The sequence below is a fragment of the Phaseolus vulgaris genome, chromosome 11 (assembly GCF_000499845.2).
Source record: "Phaseolus vulgaris cultivar G19833 chromosome 11, P. vulgaris v2.0, whole genome shotgun sequence".
NCBI lineage: Eukaryota > Viridiplantae > Streptophyta > Magnoliopsida > Fabales > Fabaceae > Phaseolus > Phaseolus vulgaris.
Window position 1 is genome coordinate 1,699,169 of NC_023749.2, and position 27,075 is coordinate 1,726,243.

A 27,075-nucleotide genomic window follows, 5' to 3' on the forward strand; every position below is an offset into this window, starting at 1 on the left:
TGGATTAACGCATCCGGTAATCTCTCAAATTGATGCTTCCGGTAGTACATGAATGATAATGTTAATCCAAAATAAAAAACTGCAAAATATCCATAATTGAAAAAACCATTCCAAATCCGCCAATCCATAATTTAAAATGTACATTCCGGATTCAGAAATTCATAATTGAGAAAAATCATTATAGATTCATCAATCCGTAATAAAAATTAGGTTTCTGGATTCAGAAATCCGAAAATCAATAATTTATACAAATTTTGCTTCTGGAACACCCCCTCATCTGGAATGCAACATAATTCACTTCCAGATTGATGAATCCATAGCACACTCCCAAATCCCGTAATTGTGGGAGTCAGTTTTGGAATTTGTAAAATTGTGGGGGTGCAGGAAGAAAAATGTAGGGGTGGAGGAAGAAATTCCCTTTTGGGTTTGGATTGAGTTGATATATTCAACAACAACCCATAAAAGGAAAGTGTTATTTGTACCCCTTTTTTACTTTGTTCGTTCTCTTCTCTTGTTTGTTGTTGTTGATATTAAATATCTCATTCTACTCCTTCCTGCACCTCTTATTCTCTCACACTCCCATTTTAATATAATTTTTTGACATTTTTTTTTATGAAACTCTTGTTAATCACAAAATAATGTAAATCGTAAAAGTGGGGAAAAAATATTAAAAAAAAAGTCACTTTAGCAAATCTTGATATATTTTTCAACACTTTTACAAAATACGTGAAAAATTTATTTGCGCAACTTATTTAATTTTATAAAAATAGTTTGTGATTTTCTCGAATATTTGTAATCTTATTTTAATAATAGTATATTAAAATCTCATTACACAAACAAATAAATGATTTTCTAGTTACGACAGTAGTTTTACAAAGCATAAGAGAATGTTTACATTATTTCCCTATTTTTTTACTAGCTCCATCCTTAAATATTAAAAAAAATGTCTCTTTTAATTATTTTTTTCTAATTGTGGTTTGTTTATAAAAAAAAACTGTCTATTTTACGTTTTTTTAATCCATGAATAATAAAAATGGAATAAACTGAATGCTCTACCAAATCATTAATGCAGAGACATCAATTAAGACTTCTATTAATTAATTACTAATGTTAATTAGTAACTTCTTTCTTTCAATGAAAAACACAAATTGGATTTGGATTTGAATTTGATTATGGTTAAGCAAGTTCCATTTGTTATAGATTCCGTCCAGGTTCATCCCTGGCATATGCTAACCCCAAAAACACTAACCTTTTATTTTATTAATGTAAATTTATTGTTAAAAAATTGGTATTAATTATGACATTATAAAAGTTGTTCGTGTGTGGTATTAGACATTCCATAAAACAAACACAAGTATGATTACAGTTAGTGAACTCCGCAATAATACCCTTGATTAGTTGCAACTGAAATAGATTCTTTATTCATGCTTTGACAATCTCAATCTTTATAAATAATTCAAAAAATTAAGATTAAATTTTTATAAATAATTCAAAAAATTAATAATCTTATTTGGTTTTCATGGTAATTGTTGTATATCACTTATGAAATCATTCAAACTTACGTGTCTTATGTAAGTGTAACTTTGTAGTTATCGAATTTAAGATTTAGAGTTTAGGGTTTAGGTATCGGTGATGTGATAGTTTGGGTATCGACAAGATGTTTTAGTCGATCCATACAACCTCAATCAGATTTAAAAGGATGATATGCTTGGAAGAATATATAAATATTAACCTATTAACCACAATATGATGAGAGATACATAATAATGTGGAATGATTCGTTTAATCAAGTTTTCTTTGTGGATAGTAAATGTTTTATTTTCTTTGCCCAGAAACAAACGAAGTCTAAATGTTTTAATTTATGGAGTACACCCTTAATGTATGACGAGCTTTTTTGTACTAATAAGTTTCGTCAACTTACATAACTTTTTCATCCTAAGTAAACATTTTTTCTCCGAATCCATCACATATATCTGGTACTCCAAGAGTGACAAGTCACACCATCCTCCGCATTTCGTCAAGTTTCTTCCATGCATTGTTATAGGTTCACATTCCTTTATACGAGTTCAATATTCCGACTGAGGAAAAAAAAAAGATTGATGAAACTAGCTACCTCTCTGGATTCCTATTCCATTTACCCAATAAGACCCACAAAGACGACATTAAGAAAAAAAAAAATCCGAATATAACACATCATCTTATAGATAATTTGTTTCTCATTATGTTAATACAATTACGTTTGTTAAAATTAACTTTTCATGTTGGTTGCTTTACTTAATATCACACTTGAATGTTTTTTTTACTATTGTTTTTTTTACACATCTAAACAAATACACACACAACACATCAATCACACATACAAACTCAACCTTAACGCATATTATCACTTAATAAACAAAATATTAAATAATCTGTCTAAAAAAATCTTACAAATTGTACAAATCAGTAAAATAGTTCTAAATAGAAATTAAGTAATATTATGCAGTGTTTGAATTATTTTTATCACATATTAAAAAAGTTTCAAAAACTTATTTCATAATGTCTTAAATAATTTATGGTTGGAGTTTACGGTTAGGTTCATGGTGTTTTGTTTTATGTTTATGATTTAAACTTTAGAACTAGGGTTAGAGGATATCATTTAGTTTTTTTTTTTTTTTTTTTATAAAGTTTTCGTGTTAGGCATCACTATGCAACTTGACATTTCAGCTAAGCTGACACCTCAAGTAACAACAATCATCTGCCATCACATGAAAAAATATTATTAAAAAAAGAAAAAAGAAAGAAAATACAAAAATATGGGGGGACTAGACCAAAACCCATATGTTAACACAAACGATACATAGGTAGATTATACCTATTCATAAAGAATTCTAAGAACAGACTAGCAGGGAGTCTATTATACCAATGAAAAGATTTTCTATGAATAAATCCTAAACTAGCCAACTTATCAGCACACGCATTCCCTTCACGAAAAATATGAGTTACCCTAAACCTGATTGTCCCACAAAAATTAAGACAAGTATTCCATCGATTCTGAAGCATCCACGAAACATTAGTCCTAGCAGTAAACGCAGCACAAACCAAGGCAGAATCACATTCAAGCCAGACATTAGTAAGTCCCATTTTTTGAGCTTCCTCCATAGCATGTATAACTCCATAAAACTCAGCAACCAAAGCAGTTTGAACTTCAAGAAACGCTGAAAAAGCACCAATAAATTATCCCATACTCCCACGAAAAATACCTCCACAAGTAGAGGATATCATTTAGTTATATATTTTATGATTTATGTTTTGTGAGCAGGGTTTATATATTTTACCTTTGAGTCTAGAGTTTTCGGACTATGGTTTTTTAAATTAAATTTCCAATTAAAAAAACCCCATACCTTTGCTCAAATTTATAAACCATAAATTTTTTCAAATTTTCACAATTCAATTTCCATTTAAAAAAAATCGTGAATAATAAATATTGTGGAATCTCTCTTTGGGAAATCATTAGTGCAGAGACATCAATTAAGACTTCTCTTAATTAATTACTAATGATAATTAGTAACTTTCTTCTTTCAATGAAAAACACAAATTGAATTTGATTATGGTTAAGAAGTTCCATTGATGTGTAGATTCCGTCCAGGTTCATTCCTGGCTCTTGCTAGCCCCAAAAAACACTAACTTTTCGGTTCTGTAATTTTCCACGCGCTTCCTGCAGTGCCCCCCAGCGAGTGCTCTACACCGCCCCCAGCTCAGAGTGTTACTCGAAAAGAAAAATCAGAAAAAAGAATATAAGTGTTGCGTGCGCGTGGCACGCACTCTCCCCAGAGCGAATATAAGTATCTTTGAAAGCGTGCTCGTGGTAGGCACGTGAGCAGAGAAACAAAACCCACTTTCTCATTCACTACTACTACTACCACTACCACCCAATCGCACTGCTTTGTTTTCACTCAGCACTGCACAAAACCCTTATTCCTCATCATAATCGCAATCATCAGCTTTCAATTTTCCGTTTTGCTTCCTCCTTCCACCACCTCATGACGACGTCGTTCGGTGCAGCCACCACCTCGGCGGCGCTCAAGGACTCCAAGCTTCAGATCCCGACCTTCCATGGCCTGAGGTCCGCCGCCGTCTCTTCTCTCACGCGCAATGTCCTCCCGCTTCCTTCGTCCACACGTCCTCTCTTCATCACACGTGCCGTTTCCACGGTTTCTCTTCTTTCTCCATTTCTCCACTTCAATTCATTTTTCATTATCAATCTCTTCAATGCTCGGTTTCAGCTTCTGTGTTCGATTTATTTAACGTGCATTATGATTTTCGAAAGAATGAGGTAATTCAAATTTGATGGATTTTGTTGTGGCTGTGATTTCTTTGTAGCCTGTGCAGACTGAAACTGCCACTGTAAAGCGCAGCAAAGTCGAAATATTCAAAGAACAGAGCAATTTCATACGATATCCTCTGAATGAGGACATGCTGACGGATGCGCCTAATATAAGCGAGGCTGCGACTCAGTTGATCAAGTTTCATGGAAGCTATCAGCAGTACAATAGAGAAGAGCGTGGCTCCCGAAGCTACTCTTTCATGATACGGACCAAGAACCCCTCTGGGAAGGTTTCGAACCAGCTTTACTTGACCATGGATGATCTTGCTGACCAGTTTGGGATCGGGACGCTTCGGCTGACCACCAGACAAACTTTTCAGCTCCATGGTGTTGTCAAGAAGGATCTTAAAACAGTGATGGGTACTATTATTAGGAACATGGGCTCAACTCTTGGTGCGTGCGGTGACCTGAACAGGAATGTGCTTGCTCCTGCTGCTCCCCTCGTGAGAAAGGATTATCTTTTGGCTCAGGAGACTGCGGAAAACATTGCTGCGCTCCTGTCTCCTCAGTCTGGTTTCTACTATGATATTTGGGTAGACGGGGAAAAGATTTTGTCATCAGAACCGCCTGAAGTAGTTCAGGCACGAAATGACAATTCTCATGGTACAAATTTCCCAGATTCACCGGAGCCCATCTATGGTACTCAGTTCTTGCCGAGGAAATTCAAAATTGCTGTTACTGTGCCAACTGACAACTCGGTGGATATTCTCACAAATGATATTGGCGTTGTTGTTGTCACCGATGAAGCCGGGGAGCCTCAAGGGTACAACATATATGTAAGATGGGTGTGGATAACAGTTAGTGATTTTTTTCTACCATTGTTCTGACTGGGGTTTTTTAATTATTGTTGCAGGTTGGTGGAGGAATGGGAAGAACCCATCGGGTAGAAACCACTTTTCCTCGCTTGGCCGAACCATTAGGTTATGTACCAAAGGAGGATATTCTGTATGCAGTGAAAGCAATTGTTGTCACACAACGGGAAAATGGGAGAAGAGATGACCGCAAGTATAGTAGAATGAAATATTTGATCAGCTCTTGGGGGATTGAAAAGTTTAGAAGTGTGGTTGAGCAGTATTATGGCAAGAAATTTGAACCTTTCCGTGTATTGCCGGAATGGGAATTTAAAAGTTATCTTGGCTGGCACGAACAGGTTGGTTCTGTAGACGAGTGGATAAAATCAATGTCTCTTTGCCTGCTTGTGTAGTCCATAATATTTTTTATTGATGCATGCCGGTGATAGTGATATACATTTGGAATGATGAAAGTTGGTGGATAGGATTCACATGTTTAATGTCTATTTGTGGATTTAACAGCTGAGATGGATCTTGTACTTGCTTTATTACCTGTGATGTGTGTAATTGTTCCAGTTCTGATATGCCTGGAAAGGTGTGATAAGCAAACATAGAAACCTACAAAATATCTGGAAGATTGGGTAAAGGAAGATTATTGTAAATTCTCATAATTTTGGTGCCTTGTAGATTTTATTTATCTCGTTCAACTTCATATATATATGTGTGTGTATTCTTGCTGTGTGACTGAGATGGCGGCAGACATATGTCCTTTGTATGTTGTTAAGCATTCTATTGTTGGTTCATTCTTTGGTGTTATGCCAAAATAAAGTTCCACTTCCTTATGCTATATATGGGCTCATTTGTTGTATTTCATTATCCAGGGTGATGGCAAATTATTTTACGGGCTTCATGTTGATAATGGTCGAATTGGTGGAAAGATGAAAAAGACATTGAGGGAGGTTATTGAGAAGTATAATTTGAATGTAAGAATCACTCCGAATCAGAACATCATCTTGACTGATGTTCGTGCTTCATGGAAGCGTCCCATTACAACTACTCTAGCTCAGGCCGGTCTGCTGGTGAGATGCTTACAGCTTAATGTTTACAGATTACTTTGTAATTGTTTTCTGTGTTGAACAGTGTTTGTTAATAAAGTATTTTTAATTGATTTGTCCCTGCTGACACTTGGCATTGCTCAAAAGCTTTACATTTTGAGTTTCATTTAGAAATCATAACTTACTTAGTATTTTCCTTGTGTTTCACGGGGAAACACGTATATCATTATCACAGCTAACAATTGTAACTTTTAGGAGTTTGTAGATCTGATTAGTTGTCGCCTCACCATTGTGATGGATCTTTTTTTTTTGCGTGTACAACACTGGGGAAAGTTGTTAATTTTTTCTTTTTCAATGCACTTCTGATTGTTGCTTGACATGTATGATGAACTGGTGATTGAAATTTCCCTTATCGTATTTTGGTTAATTTCTTCCACACTACACTTGCTTGGCATCATGCTCAATGATATTCTGCTCCTCTGTTTTCCTTCTCATTATTTACTCTTTTTAATATCATCTCTCTTTATTTTTTGAATTTATATTTTCAGTATATTGAAATCTTCATTAATAAGACTATAATGACCTGTTTTGCTGTGAACAGCAACCTAGATTTGTAGATCCCCTCAACTTAACAGCAATGGCATGCCCTGCTTTCCCATTGTGTCCACTGGCAATTACTGAAGCTGAACGTGGGATACCTAACATTCTTAAGCGGATTCGGGCCGTTTTCGATAAGGTATCGCTGCAGATATATACGGCAATATTGATTTGATGGAGATCACTAATATGCATACTTAAACCTTTGCTGTCTGCAATTCAGGTTGGTCTGAGGTATAGTGAGTCTGTAGTTGTAAGGATAACTGGCTGCCCTAATGGCTGCGCTAGACCATACATGGCTGAACTTGGCTTAGTTGGTGATGGCCCAAATAGTTACCAGGTTTGTTGATGAGCAGTTCAATCCACTTACAGTTGATAGAAAAATTCAAAAGAGTATCATGCTCACTTTTCTTTTCTCTTGCAGATTTGGCTAGGAGGGAACCATAAACAAACATCATTAGCTCGAAGTTTCATGGACAAGGTGAAGCTTCACGACCTTGAAAATGTTTTGGAGCCTTTATTTTATTATTGGAAGCAAAGGCGTCAATCTAAAGAATCATTTGGCGACTTCACAAACAGACTGGTGAGTTTTGATGGTATATTTTTTTATTTGCATGTGATCTGTACTAACTCTTGTGTTAATCTTTAAAATGATTATTATGGTCGTTAAAGTGATTGGTAAGTTTGGCCTAAGTCACTCCATTTTCTGTTTCCAGGGATTTGATAAGCTTAAGGAACATGTTGAGAAATGGGAAGGTCCGGTGGTTGCACCATCACGCCACAATCTCAAGCTTTTTACTGACAAGGAGACATACGACGCAATGGATGGATTGGCAAAGCTTCAAAACAAAAGTGCTCATCAGTTGGCCATGGAAATTATCCGTAATTATGTTGCTGCCAACCAAAATGGAAAAGGTGAATGATTTCCATTTACTTAGTCGAGGAGGATATATGTGATGTTGCTTCGTGTTGACAGGACTGGTGGATGAGCAACTGAGCACAACTCTCTGTTGTTACTGTGTGGTAACTCCGGGGATAGACTAAACTAATGTTTGGGTTATTAATTGTTTTTTTATCTGAAACATCTTTGGCAAGAATCTTTCGGTGTATCATTTTCTTCGAGTTTCTGAACACAAAATAAGCCTTCCCTGTCATTCTGTATCAAATTTTGGCTGTTACACAGCTTGGTTTTTCTCCGCAATAAATGTTGTTAGGTAGGATCTTTTTGCCTTTTTGTGCTTGCTTCAATAAAGTTCATCAATCAGGATTTGTAAATTGCAATCATGTTGTTAGTGATCAATTACAGAATATGTTTGTGTTCACCTTTTCAGTTGGTTATTCTTGTTTTTATAATGTAGCAGTTATTCTTGATAGAATATTTTGGATGAAAGAAAAGCTTCAAGTTAATGCTGCATTTTAATTCTGTTTTTTTTCTTTCTTGTTTTCTTTTGAAATATATTCCCTTTTTTTTTCTAGATATAGTAATTAGTTTATTAATGATAAGACTAATTTCCTTTCTCAACGAAATATAATTATACAGTTAATAATTAAGCTGAATCACAGTCGATTCATGTTAAGATTCAACTAGTCTGACTTGCAAGTGCACGAGATATTACAAAGATGACAGGCAATAGTATAGATTTTTATGACAAAATAAGAAAACTGATGTGATTGTTGATCTATTTGTTAGTTATATTTATATTTATGTACGTAAATAATTTATGAATTGTGCAATCCATAATCATTATACAATTTATAAACAAAAAATACTTACCTGTAATCAATAAATAAAAGATGATTTTTGGATTGTATAATTCATAAATAAAAAATAACTTTCTAATTATACAATTCATAAGCCATGACCTTCTTCTTTCCAACTCTCCCCTTATCCCATTAAAATTGTATAATTCAGAAGTAAAAATGGATTTTTTTATAATATAATATTTTTAAATGATTTATGAATTATGTAATTCAAAAACTAAAAATAAATTTTAGATTGTATCATTTGAAAGTTAATATGACTTTTGGATTGTACAATTGTACAATCCAAAAAAGAGAAAGTAAAAAATTTCATATTTATGGGGTGCAGACACATACATACTGTTCTATAAGGCCGGGTAGAGGATATTTTGTGTTTGGGCTGATCAATCAAGCATTGGCAAATGCTCCTTGCACCCAACATCATTTCAAAAATTCCAAAAGACTCTTTCTTCCTACACCTTCATACCTTCTTGTGCCAGCCCCATACTAAATATGAAAATACCATTTTATCCTTTTTTTTTCACCCTCTTGGATTTGAAATAATAAGCCTATGGATTATGTAATCTGGAAGCTAATAACACATATGAAAAAAAGGCTTTCGGATTACATAATCCGGAAGCTAATCTTATGTATAGAAAAGACTTCCGGATTATGTAATCTGGAAGCTAATCACAAAAGACTTCCAGATTACATAATCCAGAAACTAATTCTGAATATAGAAAAAGACTTTCAGATTATGTAATCCAGAATATTGAAAAGGGTATTTTTGGAATACGAAAAATTTATGGGGGTGGCACAAGAAGGTATGGAGGTGCAGGAAGAAGCAGCCATTCCAAAAATATCCTTTATTCCGGAAATGGAAATCCGGAATTGAAAATAATGCATTCTGGAAAAATATATCCGGAAGAGATTTTTGTGTTCCGATATAAAAATCTGAAAAAAAAAATCAAAATCCCATTCTAGATAAAAAAATCGGAATTGAAAATAATAAAATTTATCCAGAAAAAATTATTGTGTTCCGAAAAAGAAAATCCAAAATTTAATTTTATATGTACCCTTTTTTTTTAATGGGTATTTTCGTTTTTTCCTCAATAATTGGCGCAGGAAGCAATTGCCTATATGTTATAGCAGAAAAAAAGTACAAATTCTATATGTTATTATAATAATATTATAGATTTTAAAAAATAATTAAATCAAACATTTATAGTATTTAATCATTAAGAACAACATCACATAATTGCTTAAACAGGCTTTTTTTTTACAATATTTCATGAATACAAAACTTTGCATAAAGAACTATTCTAATTTGATGGTTAAAACGAATGTCTAATTTTATTTTGTAAATATTACAGTTCTCTAATTCAAAACATTTTTTCTTGTACTCTTTATACAAACAACTACACTAGTATAAACAACTTCATGTTTCATATTTAAACTTTAAATTTGATTAAGAACGTTTTCAACTAACTTAAAATAACTTTTGGTGGAGACACCTCAAAGAAGTATATATAAATGTAAATGTTGGAGATCCCACATCGACTAGAGATTAGAGCCTTTCATTGTATATATGTGGGTGCAATCCTCATCCCTATGAGCCGGTTTTATGGGGTTGAGTTAAGCTTAAAGTCCACTTCGTAATATGGTATCAGAGCCATTTCGAGCCTATCCTAGCAAGTATTTGTTGGGCCTATCGTGCCCGCTATCAGACCGCTATCGGCTTACCCAAAATATAAATATATAGTCCCACGCACGAGTTGGTAGTCTCGGCGTGAGGGGGGTGTGTTGGAGATCCCACATCGACTAGAGATTAGAGCCTTTCATTGTATATATGTGGGTGCAATCCTCATCCCTATAAGCCGGTTTTATGGGTTAACTTAGGCTTAAAGTCCCCTTCGTAATAATAAAGCTATTTTTTTTTTAATGAAAGAGTGCATAAAGTTTGATTATGAAGAGAGAGAAAAGCATAAAGGACAAGAAAGTGCTTTTGGTAACATTGAATAATCGCTTAATTAGCATTGATTATGAGTATAATGCATAAAATATAGCATTTGACTTGCCTAGATACTTCCATTAGTAACATCTCAGTAATGCTAAAATTCTTTAATTTCAAAAAGCTGCTATAAACAAATAAATCAACTTTCACGTTGCAAATTCAAGTTTTATTATAAACAATTTCTCTTCTTACAACTTGCTCATGAGAAAAGGACAAAATTATAATAGTACAATTTGTAACGGTAAAATCATGAAAATTTTCGAGAGGAATTGATTAATAATTACACTAGACTCTGCTTTTTCTTCCACTTTTGTTTTTCCCATTTTCCACTCACGAAATTAAAATTCTAAAAAAAAAATATTTATGAAGGTAAAACATGCTTCTTGAATTATATGTTAATGTCGAACACACGTATCGAACATCAATATTCGTACACTATATGTATTGGACATCAACACTCATAGGACACGTATCGGGTGAAGTATCTAATTCAAAATGTATTTGTTGAATTTTTTATAATTTTAATACGATTTTAACATAATTTTGAAAAAAAAAATACATTAATTTTTTAAAAACTCAAATTTATTATATAAATTTTTATTTATGATTACAAAAACAATGAGTGAATCCTTTTAATCGAAGCAATAATAAGAGATATTTTTATGTTAAAAAAATTAAAATATATTTGTGAACATAAATTTTTATTGTAAATTTATATAATTCATAATTATATAATATAGATATCTGTGTATCCGTATCCAACATTTTAAAAATTATATATATTTTTATATTCATATTCGTGTTAGTGCATATGTGTAGGTGTTTGTGCTTCATAATTCATAGTTTTGCAAAAATTAATTTATTTTTTATTTTTTATAAAGAAACGTTGACAGCACTGATGATGGAATAAATAAAACTTAGTTTTAACGCATCGATTTGAATCGGTGATATTTCAAATTCCAATGCTCCCACTACATTTTAAAAACGAATGTTCCAGTTTTATACAATTTAATTCAATTTCCACCACTTCCTGTCTACATAAAGTTTAAATTCAATTTTAATTTATTCCATCAAACGCTTCTAACTTTTATTTTATTTTCTTCTAACTTACTATTTGTGGCTTAATGCCATCAGGTATTTAATATTGCTAGAAATTCAACTTTAAGATATTAGAATCACATGTAACATTTAAATTTTAAATAAAAAAAAATAAAGATTCCACGTTAATTAGAGATAATTTATAATTGATAAGTGTTTATAAACATTATTTTATAAATCAATTTTTGTAAGGTCGAGTTAAGCTACGGATCGACTTGTAAGATGAGATTTTGTTGGAAATCAAACATTGACTAAAGATTTTTTCCTTCCTTTTTTTCTTTTGTTTTATTTATAATATGTTATCAAAGCCATTTAAAGTTTATCTCATTGAGAGTTTGTTGAACTTATCGTATCACACGCTATCAGACCATCCATAACATATATTTTCACACATGAGTTGATAGTTTCAGCGTGAGGAGAGTGTGTTGGAGATCGTACATCGACTATAGATCGAAACACTTTATAGTATGTAAGTAGGTACAAACTTCACCTTATAAACCAATTTTATGAAGTTGAATTAGGCTTAAAGTACATTTTTTAATAAATTTGTTTCACTTATATATTACAAAATTGACCTTGTATTTAAGCAATACATATCTTCAACAAAATATTTAATAAATTTTGATGAGTTTGTTGAGTGTTAAATTTTGTGGTGTATCTCACATGATAAAGTTCCAACAAGTTTATGACTCACTTGGTAAATCAGAGGTGTGCTCTGAAATTTAGGATGGTGAAGTAAAATCCGTGAGTGATGAAGAGGAACATTTGAAATGCTCCATTTTTGAGTTTTGGTTTGTTTGAGAGTGATAACCAATGAATGGAAACGAGAAGCCCAAGAGAATCTGAGTAACTATTGTGCAATGAGACAGACACAGAAACAAGACACAACACAAAGGATAACCTTATACAATTTTCTTTACATGGTTGGTTCTAATTCATTTAACTTTATCTCAACTTTTCAAATGCCAACACATACATTGCTCCACTTCATAGTTTAAACTACTTTTTAACTTATTGTAAGCTTCAATATGCGTGATAAAATTAATTATAAGACACTCGTGTACTCTTGTGCACTTAATTAAAAATTAATGCATACTTAATAACAAGGACTCTGATAGGATTTTAAGTTTGATCCTATCTTAACTATAAATGAGTTTAAAGAGTATATATATAAAAAAAAATCTATATATAATTATTATTTTAAATTTTGAATTGGAAGTGTTATTGTCCAGAAGAGACTCAGAGAACTCCTACCGCATGAACAATTAACTTCTTTATTTTGGTCAGTCGGTATATACTTCTTCTTTCACTCCTTAGGCTTGTCGTATACGCTTCCTTCCTCGACTCCGTTCCCCCTTCAGTAAGACTCTTCTTTCTTTTTTCGCTATCGGTCGGAGAACACCTGTAAAAGGTAGTTCGACATTCAAGTAAGTGTTCAGTATTCAATGTAATAAATGCGTAATAATGACATACATTTTTTTTTTAAATTGTGTTTATTTATATGTCTGTGATGAGCCTAATTACTGTTGGGTCGAGATAAATGTATGAATAGTGATTAAAAGTGTATTACCTAATTTTTTAATGATTTAGTCTTATTAATTATTTCATGTCTTTAATGCATTTTGAACATCGGTCAAAATCAATACCAAAATTTATGAAATTAGTAAGATCTAACTGCTAAAAAAATGAAAAAAAATGATGACTCATTTTTTTTTATATGGAATGTTTGTGAAAATGTCTAACATTTTAGTATGACTTAAAATTTATAGTTAAAACTGATAAATTAAACACATGTATTTAAATTAATTTAAACTTCTGGACTAAAACATAGTATACTAATTAAAGAGATTTTAATTAGAAAGCACCCAACCATACAAAAAAAAGGAAAAAAAAAAGAAAAAGAAAAAGAAAAAGGAGAAGAAGCCAAATATATATGTCCAAACGAATAAGATAGAAAACTGTGGTGACAGCGTGATGCCATTAATACCAACTACTCTCTGTCTCTCTCTTTTCTTATGAATGTTTTCAAATTATTAAAAACTATTTCATATATGAATCAAATCTTTTTAAATTCTTAACATAAATGCATTTTTTAAGTTCCTATGTCGTGATGTTATTTAATATACTTCTTTTGTCGCATTCTTCAATCAATTTTTTTTAACCTCTTTTGTTTTTATTCAATTTTCGTATCATTTCTAAAAAGGATTGATTTTAAGAAAATATTTTTTTTTAAATGAAACCAATATAAATAAATAAGGTTTAAATATTGTTTTGTCTATAAAATGAATGTGCTTTTTTTATTTTATTTTAGCTCTAAATTTGAAAATTAATACCTTTGTTTTTACTATCATACAACGCCTATTTATGTGTTGTAAAAAATCAAATGATCATTCTGAATTATACATACTAATATTATAATACAGTGTTAGCATTTAACTAGTCAAGTAAACTTTTAAGATTTATAAAATAAATGTTATTTAATTGTGATTTGAAATTTCGAGGGATGAATATAAAAAAATTCATAAACTACAACTAAAATTCGCACATTTTTAATAGTAATCTCAAATTTTATAGAAAAGGAAAATAGAAGAACAAATTTTACAAAATAAAATAAAATAAAAACTCATTAATTTTGTAAAAACTATAAATATATTTAGGCTAATAAACTATTAATTAATGTTGTAGGAATATACTTGCATAAAAGAAAAGTCACTGTCTCTTAACATCCTTTTAAGTTAGATCTTAAGTGATGAACAATATGACCTTTAATTATTGTTTATTTGCATTTGTACATAAACAAAATTAACTATTTTTTCATTGATGAAGAATAGTTGTTAAATTTATTTAATTGTCTTTTTTTTTTCATACAATAAAGATACTAAATTAACCTCAAATATATTTATTTAAAAAGGTGCTTAGGTTTAAAGATAAAAGTATTTTTTTTAAATAATAACATTAAATAAAGTTAAGATTGTTAAAATGTAATTATATTTAAGCACATCAAACATAACCCCTAAACAAACTTATCTTATTTGCTAGGCTTTCCTTAATTATTAATTATTCACTTCAACTTTTTTATAAAGCATAATTTTGAGAAAAAATAGTGCTTAATACAAGATATTTTACAATTCTAGTAAAAAAAAAAATCCCCTTATATTCTCATTGAAGACATTTATCTTTGTGAGAAAAATTGAGAAATAATGTAAATAATTAACAACTACTCACTTCATTCATGTGTACTATCATGTAATTTTTATATTAAAAAGTTAATTTTAAGTCATATATTTAGTTGACGTAAGATTTTCAACACATCATTTCATGTAGAGATTGCACGACATGTGACTATATATATTTACAGGTGATCTAATAGCAGGACGTGCGACCCTTATATTAAAATTCATTAAACTCACGTTGAGATTGTCGAAATCCATTGTCGAAATCCAATAGCGAGTGACATGATGAGACAAAGAAACTCTCATTGTGATAAATTTTAAATGACATTACTCTAATATCATGTTAGAAAATAAATTTTAAGTATAACTCAACATTATAAGATTGTTTGGTGAAGATTACAATTAGTGTATATTATGAAATTTCTTAATCTCTAATCAGATTTCTAATTTTTTGTGTGTAATAATTTAAATAGTAGAAATTTGAGATTAATAGAAGTCTAATTTGATTAAAATTGATTAAAAGTATGAAGAGAGTGTATGAATAAGGTTTTTGAATTAGCCATTTGGGTTAATTTATGATTAAGGGTACTTAATTAAAATTGAATAATGATAACGGCTAGTGTGAAATTGTGTGCATTGAAGAGAAAAGTAGAAAGAATAAAAATGGTGGTTGAGCTTGAACGGCACGCAGAATCTGTGAGTGAGAGACGAATAAGAGAGATGCAGTATCAGAAAACTCCTTGTTTTCTGTGACTTTCTTCAAAACTCTTTCTCTTTCTATTTCAAAATCAATTCATTTAAAACACAAACCTCACATTAATCAACTAAACAAAATAACTCCCATCAAACACATAAGAGATATCATTTTTTTTTTCAAATTAGTAAATTTTTAATTTATGAAGAACAGTATTTCCTACATTTTTATTTCTATTATTATTACCATGATTATTTTAATTATTATGATTACGATTAAAAATAAATTTTAAAATTGTATAAATAAATAAATTGAAATTTGGCTCAAAATATTTTTTAATATAGGATTTATGTTTATAATTTTACATTTCTATTTATTTAATCTGTATTTTATTTACAAACAAAACAAGTATTAATATTATATTTTTTAATTCAATATAAAACTAAATAATCACTAATCTGAATATTTAATTTTCTAAAACATTAAATTTCCACATTTTTATTTTTCAATTAATAAGTTCTTAAAATAATTATTTTTTAAATTATAATATTTTCTAAATAATTATTTTTTAATATATTTTCTCTAAAATATTATCTCTATATATATAATTACTTTTCTAATCTTTTTATTTTTTAAAATATATGTTTTCTTTTACAAATTAGGTGTTATAAATAAATTTGTATATTCTACCCAATTCATATGTTTGTTAAAGCTGGTGAAGAATATTTGAATTTTAAATTTTTAAATTTTGATACAAATCATATTTACTATAATAATTTTGTTCATCAATAATAGTAACATTAATTAAATAATAACGACATACTTAATCAACTTTAACTGCAAATTATAAAGGTTATTCGATTTTCAAGTCACACTCAATTTTCTATTATTGAAGATACTAAATATTATTAAATGTATTAACTTAGTATTGATCAATCTATTTATGAATACGTGTTAATTTTTGTGTGATTATGAATTTATGCATTAATCTTACATTTTTGTAAAGCCTATATGTACTACACTTTTATTTATTTATTTTTAATTATTATATTATTATTCTTAATATCTCGAATGACTAGATCATGTTGATTGTGTGTTATTTTTATTATTATTTTGGTTGTAATTGCGTTTACTTTTATTCACAATTTAGCTTTTCAATTTTGTTTTTATCAATCATTAATATGACAATTACACAATCATCTGCGTGTTTTAATTTTAGTTAACAAAAACATGTTCTCAAACACGTGTTTAAATTACACATAAAAATATTCATTTTTTAAATTTAAAAATACATTCTTTAATCATTATCTTTACAGTTTTACCTTATAAATATATTTGATTAGGTAAAGTAGTTTGATACGTTTGAAAATGTATTCTTCTTCCGCTGCTATAGTACATATATATTACATGAAATGTAAACTTTATTTTATAAGTCGATTTTATGTATGATGTTATAGTCATTTTGAACTTATCCTATCAAAAATTTATTATATATATATCAAAAATCGGGTCGTATTGAACTATCTCTCTCTTTATATATATATTAATGTATAAGTTGACAATCTCTGTTAGAGTTAGAGATCCCACATCGACTAGAGATTAGAGCCTTTCATTGTATATATGTGGGTGCAATCCTCAATCCTATGAGCCGGTTTTATGGGGTTGAGTTAGGCTTAAAGTCCACTTCTTAATATGGTATTAGAGCCACTTTCGAACCTATCCTAGCGAGTATTTGTTGGGCCTATCGTGCCACCCGCTATCGGACCACCCAAAATATATAGTCTCACGCACAAGTTGATAGTCTCGGCGTGAGGGGGTGTGTTGGAGATCCCACATCGACTAGAGATTAGAGTCTTTCATTGTATATAAGTGGGTGCAAATCTCACTCCATTGAGCCGGTTTTATGGGGTCATAAGAAATGTGTGATATCGACTATAAATGATGAATTTTATAGTATATAAGTCAGTGCAAATATCATCCTATAAGTCGGTTTTAAGAGTTAAGACTTAAAATCTTTTTCTTAATATATATTTAAATATATAAATAATTTATACAAATTTAATTAATTAATTAATATTTATAAATTAAAAAATATACAATATATAATGGATTGAAGCGGATTAAGAATTTGAAAATAGTAAAATAATTGTGATTAACCGATAAAGGAACTCATGAACCGATAAAGTAAACCATTATTAGTTTATTATACCCAGAGACTTCTCAGTCTTAAATTATTATTATTTTGTTGTCGTCTATTACTGAATTTAGGTATAAAAAAATCTTACTCAGCTCAAAACCTTCATTCGTGGAGACTCGGTTTTGCAACTCTCCACGTTTCAATAACAACAATATTCCCTCTATATTTCCACTTTTAAATCTTCAAAAACTTTCAACTTCAAATTTTCTCAATTACAATAATTAACTCATTTTAAACTTCACTAAACAAACTTTTTAAATTACATTCAGTATCTTCCTACATGTTAAAGAACATCATTATCAAACTCTATAAGAAGGACCAAAATAGTTTCTCTGTGAAGCAATTCTGTTAAATCTTATAATAATTAATTAAAACACATGTTTAAATTATTTTTAGTTTGATAACACAAAAAAAACAACTATACTAATAATATATTTACATTACAATATCTATTTTTATTATAATTATTGGTGTGAAATGGTAAACAAATTTGTTTCATTTATTTTTTACGATGAAAATTATCTCATTGAAATTTGAAAAATATATTATTAATGAACACAAAAGAGAAATAAAAGGATAATATTATGAGAAAGGATCAAACATGAATACAGCAGTACTGTATATATCATTTAGAGTTAATTTTTATTTAATTAAAAATAATTGTTATCAAGACAAAATAACAATTTTAATTGAAAATAAAAGCAAAGATGAACAATCAAATTTATGTCTAATGTATATTTATATAAAATTTCTTACGATTACTTGAAAGTTTATCAATTATAATGATGAGTTATTATATGTATAAGTAAGCATTTTTACACGAATGAATAGTTTTCTCAAATAATTGTTGATGGTTATGGTATTTGGTTGTGATTCTCCATCTTTAGTTATGGTTATTACTTAGGAGTATCTGTAAAAGACACTCCTACACTCGAACCAATGTTCGGGTGGTTGAAGTATTAATTGTTATTAAATATGTATTTTTGTTTCATTATAGAAGGTATATTTATAGAGATGATGTTTGTGCAGTGGGGGTTGTCACTTTTCAACATAACTTATCAAGTTAATATCATGATTAAGAAAAATTTGGTATATGTATATTATACTTAATTGATTTAAGATTTAACCTACTATCTTCAAAAGTGTATGTGGGGAATTCTCTTGGACAATTTACTAAGTGAATGAAATTTTGAACTTAGTAAAATTAGCAACAATAATGTGTTGTGTGTGTATATATTTGATTTTTCAAAACTACTAAAAACTTAAGAAATATAAAAAGTGTCTTGAAATCATTTTAATTTAAATACTTAATAATAGTTATATATTTAAAAAAAGTATAACAGGCGAGTTAATGATGTGGTTGAGTCTAATATAGGGATTAACGTAGTAAACGAAGTGTGAATTAAAAGGTAAAATGGATGAAGATTTTAACGTATTGTGTTGTGTTGGTGGAAGCAAAGTGATAATGCATGTTGTGTTTGTAATTTGAAAGTGACCTTTTTCAAATTCCCGTAAAAAAGTAACAAAGTCCAACGTTGGAAATAAATACTAGAGAGAAAACGCATACCATAAAACCTTGTCATCACAACAAACGCACACAACTTTTTCCATTTCAAATCTCTGTTCTTCCACTTCACGAGGTTGCACGCCAACCACCTCTTTCTCAGTTACACCACCACTCACACTCTTTCTCTCTCTGTCTATCTATTACCACTGCATACATAGGAGTATCTCACATTCAGATATTCTTGTAGTTCTTTCAACTTGTTACAAATCCCACATCCACTATATATTAAGAAATTTCAAAGTATATAAGAACACAACTTCTGTTTTTCGTTGCATGAAATTGAAAACATGGCCACTGCAGCATCAAGAAGACCCAAGTGGCGCCACCACCCTCCTCCTCCTCCTACCCCCAGGATCCTGCACTTCCCTCGCCGGAGACCCTCTTGCCGGAGGGACCTTAAGGCCAACAATAGCAACAAGTTGGGGACTCTGATTGATAGAGAAAGACGTGCACGTCCTCCCATAGTGGTGCTGGACAACAACATTGGTAGTGAGGGTGAGAGGAGGAGGGAGAGAGTAGGGAGTCCCAAAGGGTGGGCCTTGGAGGAAGAGAAGTGGAAGTTTCAAGCGGAAATGTTAAGGGCAGAGTGTAATTTGTTGAGGATGGAGAAGGAGATTGCGGTTAAGAAGTTGCAGAGGAGTCGTGTTAAGATGGAGACAACTCTAAGATCTGCTCTTCACACACTTGTTTCTGTTAGTCTCTCTACTCACTTTTTCGTTTCAGTGTTCTTCTTCACTTGTGTTTCTGAATTTAACTCTGAGGAATGCCCTTTTTCAAGTCTGTTATGTTGTTCCAATTTTCAAAGTTGATGGTCCTAAGTATTGCAAGTGGAATTTATATTTGCTTTGCTTTGTAGAAACCTCTTCTCCCTTGGTTTTCTGAACAAAATAGTTTTTGTCATTTTTGATGCATTGTGAATCTTTGGGGGGCTAATTGTATGGCTAGTTTTCAGTGGTTTCGATTTACTTGTATTGACTTGCAAAGTGGGGTGCAGGGAAGAATCAGGATTTGTGAAGGAAAGAATGTTGATATGGTTTTGGATGAGGAGATTCACGAGTTGACTGAGAAGCTTCAGAGATTGCAGAAGAGGTCGAAGGGGAAGGATTTAGGAGGCAGTAAAAACAAAAATTTTGACAAGCAAGTTTCTGTTCTGCAGAGGCGACTGGAGAAGATTGGAGGATCATCAGATGAGATATATTTGAGGGAGTTTCAAGAGATGGAAAACATAAGCCTGTCAATTAAAAGGTGTAGCAGAATTGATGATAGCATTGTTGCAAGTGGAAAACTAAATGTAAGCATGATAGTAACCTTGATGTTTTGAGTTTTGACTATTCTCTTACCTTCTGAATTTTTTATGATCCTGTTATATAGATTTCAGTAAAATGAGTTTGGAAACAATTGGTGTTAAAAGAACTAAATTGTGTTTTAGAAAGATATTTTAACAATGAGTTTAGAAGATCTTCGAACCATCATATTTTGAAAAGATTGTGTGCAGTGGGCACTGTACTTGAAACTTGGAAAATTATTTTTGTATATTCAAATTTGGTTTTGGGGAGAAAAAAATTGTGGACTTTTGTTGCAGGAAGGTACTTATCTGTTTGATTACCAGGATAAAGGAAATCATAGTGTATGTTTTGTTATGTTTCTAGAGTGAAATTTCAGTCTCCAGTGAGCTTATCTAATTTTAACAAAGGTTGATTGTTTTGTCAAGTTGTCTTTTCTTGTGATTTTGGTGATTTCATCTCAAAGGATTTTATTAAAATTTGCAGGTGGAGATTCTGAGGAGAAAAATGGAGGGATTGTCAAAGGGAATATTATTACAGAGAATGGAGGAAGAGTATAACTCACTGCTGTCTAGTGCTAGTAGTTCTCTTGCCAGTTCTGCTTCAACTTCCAAGAGAGTTGAATTTCAAGATTCATCTTCCATGAGATTACATCATCAGGTATATTCATGATTTCTTAGTTCATCACTAAACTCTAAATCATAAACAAACAACGTTGGCTAAAGTGAAACTACACTTGATCCTGTTTAATCCAAGTAAAATCTAGAGATGAATTGATTTGACCTATCATACTCAAAACCAAAAGGATTTGAGTGGTCAACCTTTTTGATGTAAAACAAAGTTTTCTTGACTAACTGAATTAAAAAAGTGGATTCTCACCAAACTTTGAATTGACAAACCATGCAGGAAAAATTATCTTGTGAAGGGAATCGATGCTCAGGGCATTGCAAAACTGTTGTACGGAGAATTGTAGAGCAAGTTAGAGCTGAGACTGAGCAATGGTCACAAATGCAGGAGATGCTAGGTCAGGTGAGGGAAGAGATGGAGGAGTTGCAGGCTTCTCGAGATTTTTGGGAAGATCGAGCCCGACAGTATGATTTTGATATCCAATCCCTTCACAATACTGTAAGATATCCAATTCCTTTGTCTAATTTGACATCTATAAATTTTTGGACTTAACATGATCAATGCTGTTCATTCATGATCAATGCTATTGAAGAACATACATCGATTAATGATAAGGATATTTCATAGTATATGTGGATGTAAATCTCATTCTTATAAATCAGTTTTATAAAATTGAGTTAGATTTGAAACTCACTTAATAAATGCTTCCATGTTTGTCATCTGATGAACTTTCTGAAATATAATCTTTGCACTCATGTCTTCTTTGTGTTGGCAAAATCTTGTAATCCTATCGGAGACTCTTTTTCTGAACTAGGTTCCGTGAGTTTTTATTTATCAAAGTTAAAAAGGTTTTCTCACGTTAGAAGTTTCTCAGTGTCATTATTCGTTTTTCTCTATAATTCTATTATTGGTTATTGTTTCCGCAATTTTGTATCTACACAAAAAAAAGAAGAATTAAATCTGATTTTCCCAACACTTCGACAGGTGCAAGAATGGAAAGAAAAAGCTGTTTCATCTGAAAGTAAAACGAAAGAAGTTGAAGCAGAACTCTCCATGGTTCGTAGTGATCTTGAAAGATTGAGGAAGGAACAGAATGCAGTTAAGGGGACCAAATGGTTGCCCTTTCCCATGGAAGCACAGAATGAGTTGGAGAAGCGAATAGTGGTTTGTTCCTCAAATAAAAGCAATAACGTTACAGAAAATAGGAAGCACAGTGATGTTCTAAGGAGTGGGGAAAGAAAAACACATGGTGGTAGTGGTGGATTCATAGCACCAAAAAGATCACCACTGAGAGACATTGGCAACTCCTCATTGTTGATGAGACAGAATGGCAAAGCAGTTTTCCCTTAGTGATGTTGAGAAAATTCAGCAGTGACTCACTAACTCTCCACTTCAATGTATTAGGCCTGTTGGTTCTGTTCTAACATAAAACAGCACATCCTAAGATAACAGCAGGGACAAGCTGCACAATGAATCAATCAGGTTTTTCATGTTTTAAGGTTTCTAGCTTGAGATCTTTCATGTAATATGTACTATATGCTATGAGAAATAATGTCAGCATTCTGAATGTCAGTATTTTTGAAGTTCTTCTCCAATCTGAACTGAATTTTAATATTTTTACGAGAGATTGATTATTGAGATAAAACTCTAATTTTAATTGGAAAACAACATTAAAAAACGTGTAAGGTGTTGTTAGCTATGAGCTAGCAACTGTTCTAATTGAAGGTTGATTATGGATCCCTTGAATTGAGTGAAAATTTTCACTAGTTTGCTTCTGGGTTAATACTTGTCTTCTTGATTCCAGGTTTTTGCATTTCTATTTGTTTTCAACATTTAAACTTCCCCTGTTGGATATGACTACAAGCAAAAGTTATCCTTTTTCTTCTTCTTTCTAATGAGTTCATTGTTAAGATTGAAGATCTTTGAGTGTTATAGGATTGGTGATTATTAAAATGGATTTGGATATAAGTTGGACTCCTTCTTCCTGCACCTCTGTTATCTCCACGTGAAAATACATTTATGTCATTTTTACGTCACTTTCATAGATTTATAAAATCCAAATTATGGATCACTTAATTCAAAAACTAATCTCAGATTCAAAAAATAGTTTATGGATTATGTAATTTAGAATATCACAAAAATATATTTTTAAAATAATATTTCAAAATATATTTTAAAAAAAATGGTATTTTAAATTATATAATTAAAAAATTAATCATACATATAAAAAAATACTTATGAATTTTGGATTACATAATTCAAAAATTAATCTCATGTTATAAAAGATTCCGGATTATATGATTCAAAAACTAATTATGCATGGCAAAAAAGTCTTATGAATTACCTAACCTAAAAATTAATTACGAATCTAAAAAAACTTTCAAATTAAATAATCTAAAAAAATATTATTGAAATCCAAAATATTATATAGAAAGAACAGTCCAGGAATAAAGGAATAAGGAGTCTATAAGTTATTGTAGTTGTACTTTGCAAAGCGAAAATAATTCAATCTAAGTGAAAATAAAAAATGTGAAATGCAGAAAAGAAAATATGCCAATAGAAATATTATAAATAGTCTGTCATAAATCGAAAACGCAGTCTATAAATTTAAGTTACTTTTATTATGAATTTTAATTATAATATAATTTATATATTTTTATTTTTTACTTTATCAAAATAAATATTTATCTCATACATTACAGAAGTCTGTATATATACATGTTCTTACAACAAGGACCAAGAACACTAGAATCAGGTTGACAAGATTAACTCTTATACAAATCTTTTGAACTTTGGGCTGGACTCTCTCGGTCTCTTCTTGGGCTGGATACTCTGGACTTCTTCTCACATTGGGTACTCTAGGCTTTTCCTCAAGGTAGATGCTCTCGGCTTCTCTTTCGGCTAAGTGCTCTCGGCTTTTCCTTCAGCTAGATGCTCTCGGCTTCTCCTTCAGCTAGATGCTCTCGGCTTCTCCTTCAGCCAGGTGTTCTCGGCTTCTCCTTCAGCTAGGTGCTCAGTTTCTTCTAGGGTTGGGCTCTCACGGCTTCTACTCGAGTTGGGCTCTCGGCTTCTTCTCCTCACAGGTGGGTGGGTGTACCTGCAAAGCACTCCGATGCCAAAGTCAGATATAGTTTTATGTTCATTAGATAAATTGAATCTCACTTACCTCTTGAGTTGAACCTCTATTTGTAAGGCTCTCTTATTGGGTTTGAGAGTTACTTGGGTCTTTTCTTTTTGCACCTAACATTTTGAAAACACACACCTGTATATTTGGGCCCATCTTATGGGCTTTGCTATAATCACTAATTTAATTTTACTTATTTACTTTTTATATTTAACCTTTCGGTTGAGACTTTCGGTACAATCTTTCGGTCGAGACTTTCGGTACAACCTTTCGGCCTATACAGTACAATACATATCTTGCCTTGTAATTTTCTTAAGAACTATTGTTTATGGGAATATTTTTAATTTTTTTGAATATCTTATATGTTTAAATTTAAAATTATTTAATTGAATTTAACATTTTTTAAACGTTTATAATCTTTACCTATATATAAAGGGGATTCTCCTTTTAACTACCATCTTATTTTATTTTAATTTTATCTTTATATCTTATTATTTTATTTGTCATTTTATAAAGAGTTTAAATTTTATATCTCAAAGAGTTTAAACATTCTACAATTGCATCTTTTTTTCCAATTCATCTTCCACTTTTATCCCATCAAACTTTCTATCATCTTTTTCTCCTTTTCATTAAACTTTTTATCATCTTTTTTTCCGGTTCATCTTCACTTTTATCCCATCAAACTTTCTATCATCTTTTTATCATATTTTTCTCCCGATCATCTTCACTCTTATCCCATCAAACTTTCTATCATTTCTATCATCTTTTTCTCCCGATCATCTTCACTTTTATCCCATCAAACTTTCAAATTACCAGAAGTCGCAAGTTCCAGAACCACTTCCGTTCCAGAACCACCACTTCCGTTCAATCCGTAAGTGTTGTTTTTCAACTATAAAGTATATATTCTGATTTTAATTTTATTGATTATTCATTTATGAATGTCTTTGGCATTATATCATGACAATATTATAATTATTGTGCTCACACAAACAAATAGAACTATTAAAAAGTTGAAAGAGAAATTAAGTACCAGAAAAAACTGCACCAATGAGAGGGATTACTATATGAGAAAACATATAGGAAGTTTCCATCCAAAGGATCTTGAGAGGCATTGCAGTGATGGGTGAGTTGCAGGGATTATGGTTTGTTCCTTAGAATTCGAAAATGGTTTATTAGGGGTTTAGGGATTACGATGATTTTCTTAACCCATGTTTGGTGAGTTATTATATTAATTAATATATTAGTATTAGTACAAAAACGTATACGAAATTAAAAATTAAATATTCAAAATTCAAAATTTTAAATTTTAAATTTTAAATTTAAAATGGTAGTTAAGAGAAGATCCCCTATATATAGGTAATTTAAAATTTAAAATTTAATATTTAAAATTCAAAATTCACTATTTTAAATTTAAAATGGTAGTTGAAAAGAGATCCCCTATATATAGATAATTTAAAATTTAAAATTTAATATTTATTAGTACATAAAACGTATACGAAATTAAATATTAAATATTAAAAAATTCAAATTCAAAATTTTAAATTTTAAATAGTAGTTAAGAGTAGATCCCGGAAATTTAAAATATAAAATTTAAAATTTAATACTCAAAATTCAAGATTTAGTTTTTAAAAAAATTAAAAATTAAATATTCAAAATTCAAAATTCAAAATTTAAAATTTAAAATTTAAAAATGGTAGTTAAGAGGAGATCTCCTATATAGGTAATTTAAAATTTAATATTTTAAATTCACTATTTTAAATTTAAAATGGTAGTGAAAAGAAGATCCATATATATAGGTAATTTAAAATTTAAAATGTAAAATTCAAAATTCACTATTTTAAATTTAAAATGGTAGTTAAAAGGAGATCCCCTATATATATAGATAATTTAAAATTTATTAGTACATAAAACGTATACGAAATTAAATATTAAAAATTCAAAATTAATTATTAAAAAATTAAAATTAAAATTCAAAATTTTAAATTTTAAATTTTAAATTTTAAATGGTAGTTAAGAGGAGATCCCGGTAATTTAAAATATAAAATATAAAATTTAATATTTAAAATTCAAAATTTAGTTTTTAAAAAAATTAAATATTCAAAATTCAAAATTCAAAATTTTAAATTTTAAATGGTAGTTAAGAGGATATCTCCTATATAGGTAATTTAAAATTTAATATTTAATACTTAATATTTAAAATTCATAATTTAAAATTCACTATTTTAAATTTAAAATGGTAGTTAAGAGGAGATCCCCTATATATAAGGTAATTTAAAATTTAAAATTTAATATTTAATATTTAAAATCAAAATTTAGATTTTAAAAATAAAGAAGTTACAAAATAAAAAATATCTCCTCTCATATATTTTTAAAATAATAAAATAAAACATAATTATAAGGATAAAATTTGAATAAAATACTATTAAATAATAAAATTTGAATAAATACTATTAAATAAATATATGGATTAAAATATTTTTTTAAATATTTTCATATTTTATATATTTATTTTCACATTTTGAAAAATATATTCTGAATATATTTTTTATGTACGCTATCTATTTTTTCCATCTAAATAAAAAAAATATTAAATAATATATACATAATTTTTTTTTAAATATTATCATATTTTATGTATTTATTTTCACATTTCGTAAAATATTTTCTGAAAATATTTTTAATTTAGCTATCTATTTTCTGTCACATATTTTTTTTTTCTTGCTATATGTATAACAGTGTTTTTATAATT

At 30.0% G+C, this 27,075-nt stretch overlaps 2 protein-coding genes across 2 annotated transcripts; both read left to right on the plus strand.

Moving 5' to 3' along the window:
- The first annotated feature begins 3,782 nt into the window (after positions 1–3,782).
- Positions 3,783–8,131, plus strand: LOC137832282 (sulfite reductase [ferredoxin], chloroplastic). The gene is made up of 8 exons (XM_068640351.1): positions 3,783–4,193; positions 4,363–5,142; positions 5,220–5,516; positions 6,039–6,236; positions 6,814–6,948; positions 7,033–7,149; positions 7,234–7,392; positions 7,526–8,131. The coding sequence occupies exons 1-8, from the start codon at positions 4,023–4,025 to the stop codon at positions 7,730–7,732; spliced, it is 2,064 nt and encodes a 687-aa protein (XP_068496452.1). The 5' UTR covers positions 3,783–4,022; the 3' UTR covers positions 7,733–8,131.
- Positions 8,132–19,295: 11,164 nt separating this feature from the next.
- On the plus strand, positions 19,296–22,797 carry LOC137831172 (uncharacterized). Its single transcript, XM_068638749.1, has 5 exons — positions 19,296–19,984; positions 20,287–20,583; positions 21,062–21,235; positions 21,482–21,700; positions 22,187–22,797. The coding sequence occupies exons 1-5, from the start codon at positions 19,580–19,582 to the stop codon at positions 22,550–22,552; spliced, it is 1,461 nt and encodes a 486-aa protein (XP_068494850.1). The 5' UTR covers positions 19,296–19,579; the 3' UTR covers positions 22,553–22,797.
- Positions 22,798–27,075: the final 4,278 nt, after the last annotated feature.

Coding starts and splice junctions, on each gene's coding strand:
- LOC137831172 (XM_068638749.1), top strand. CDS start 19,580: ATGGCCACTGCAGCATCAAGAAGACCCAAGTGGCGCCACCACCCTCCT. Junction 20,584..21,061: donor TTGCAAGTGGAAAACTAAAT/GTAAGCATGATA, acceptor TAAAATTTGCAG/GTGGAGATTCTGAGGAGAAA. Junction 21,236..21,481: donor CCATGAGATTACATCATCAG/GTATATTCATGA, acceptor CAAACCATGCAG/GAAAAATTATCTTGTGAAGG.
- LOC137832282 (XM_068640351.1), top strand. CDS start 4,023: ATGACGACGTCGTTCGGTGCAGCCACCACCTCGGCGGCGCTCAAGGAC. Junction 4,194..4,362: donor TCACACGTGCCGTTTCCACG/GTTTCTCTTCTT, acceptor ATTTCTTTGTAG/CCTGTGCAGACTGAAACTGC. Junction 6,237..6,813: donor TAGCTCAGGCCGGTCTGCTG/GTGAGATGCTTA, acceptor TGCTGTGAACAG/CAACCTAGATTTGTAGATCC.